This window comes from Charadrius vociferus, unplaced genomic scaffold, assembly GCF_000708025.1.
Source record: "Charadrius vociferus isolate BGI_N301 unplaced genomic scaffold, ASM70802v2 scaffold767, whole genome shotgun sequence".
NCBI classification, from domain to species: domain Eukaryota; kingdom Metazoa; phylum Chordata; class Aves; order Charadriiformes; family Charadriidae; genus Charadrius; species Charadrius vociferus.
Window position 1 is genome coordinate 431,822 of NW_009649076.1, and position 755 is coordinate 432,576.

A 755-nucleotide genomic window follows, 5' to 3' on the forward strand; every position below is an offset into this window, starting at 1 on the left:
AAATTATGATATTTTAGGAATTGCTCTAAGAATCAGTGGGTGAACTATCAAAGACTACACCACCCAGATCAAAGTGACAATCAGGAAGAATGTTAACAGACCAGAGGAGCCCTTACTCACCTCAATAGCCTTCTCTGCTTGCTCTTTAGTTTCAAATTCAACAAAAGCAAATCCCTTTGGATCGCCAGTAGTTTTATACCGGGGTATACTGACATAAACTACGTTACCACACTTCCCAAACACCCGCTCAATCCAACTGTGATTAACATTTTTGGGAAGCAGCTCCTAAAAAAAAAAAAAAGAAAGAAATGTCATTTTCTCACTGCTATATTACCATTGTATCAGAGGGTTTACTACATCTTTTAATTTAAAAAGTTGTCCCAACAAAATATATTTAATTTGATGTGAAAACATTGAGAAACTTTTTTTATTTCAGTAATTCTTCTTGTCAAGAGGTCATACTATTCAGGCAGTAAAAACAGTGATCTGAAAACTGATCTCTAATCATTCATATACCTCGAACAAATACATTATATATTTAATTTAGATGTTTATCTTCTTCCTGTGACAGATACCAAGACCTCATCTGCAGCTATATCTTTCGAACATGAAATATCTTTGGAAATTTAAGACCTTCCAGCAAACATAATTCTGCACTGTCTAAAACTCTCCACTGCAAAGCACAAGGATTTTATTATTTCTTTTCAATTGTTGGTAATCCAGGTATCACAGAAAGAATTCTTGTAGGTCAGCAA

General features: G+C 34.2%; 1 protein-coding gene across 1 annotated transcript in view; it reads right to left on the reverse strand.

Annotated features, from left to right (window-relative positions):
• The window catches only part of LARP7 (La ribonucleoprotein domain family, member 7), a 24,237-nt gene that overhangs the window by 18,846 nt on the left and 4,636 nt on the right, over positions 1–755 (reverse strand). The window contains exon 4 of the mRNA XM_009888183.1: positions 121–285. Within this exon, the coding sequence (XP_009886485.1) occupies positions 121–285 (165 nt within the window). The remainder of the gene's footprint in view (positions 1–120; positions 286–755) is intronic.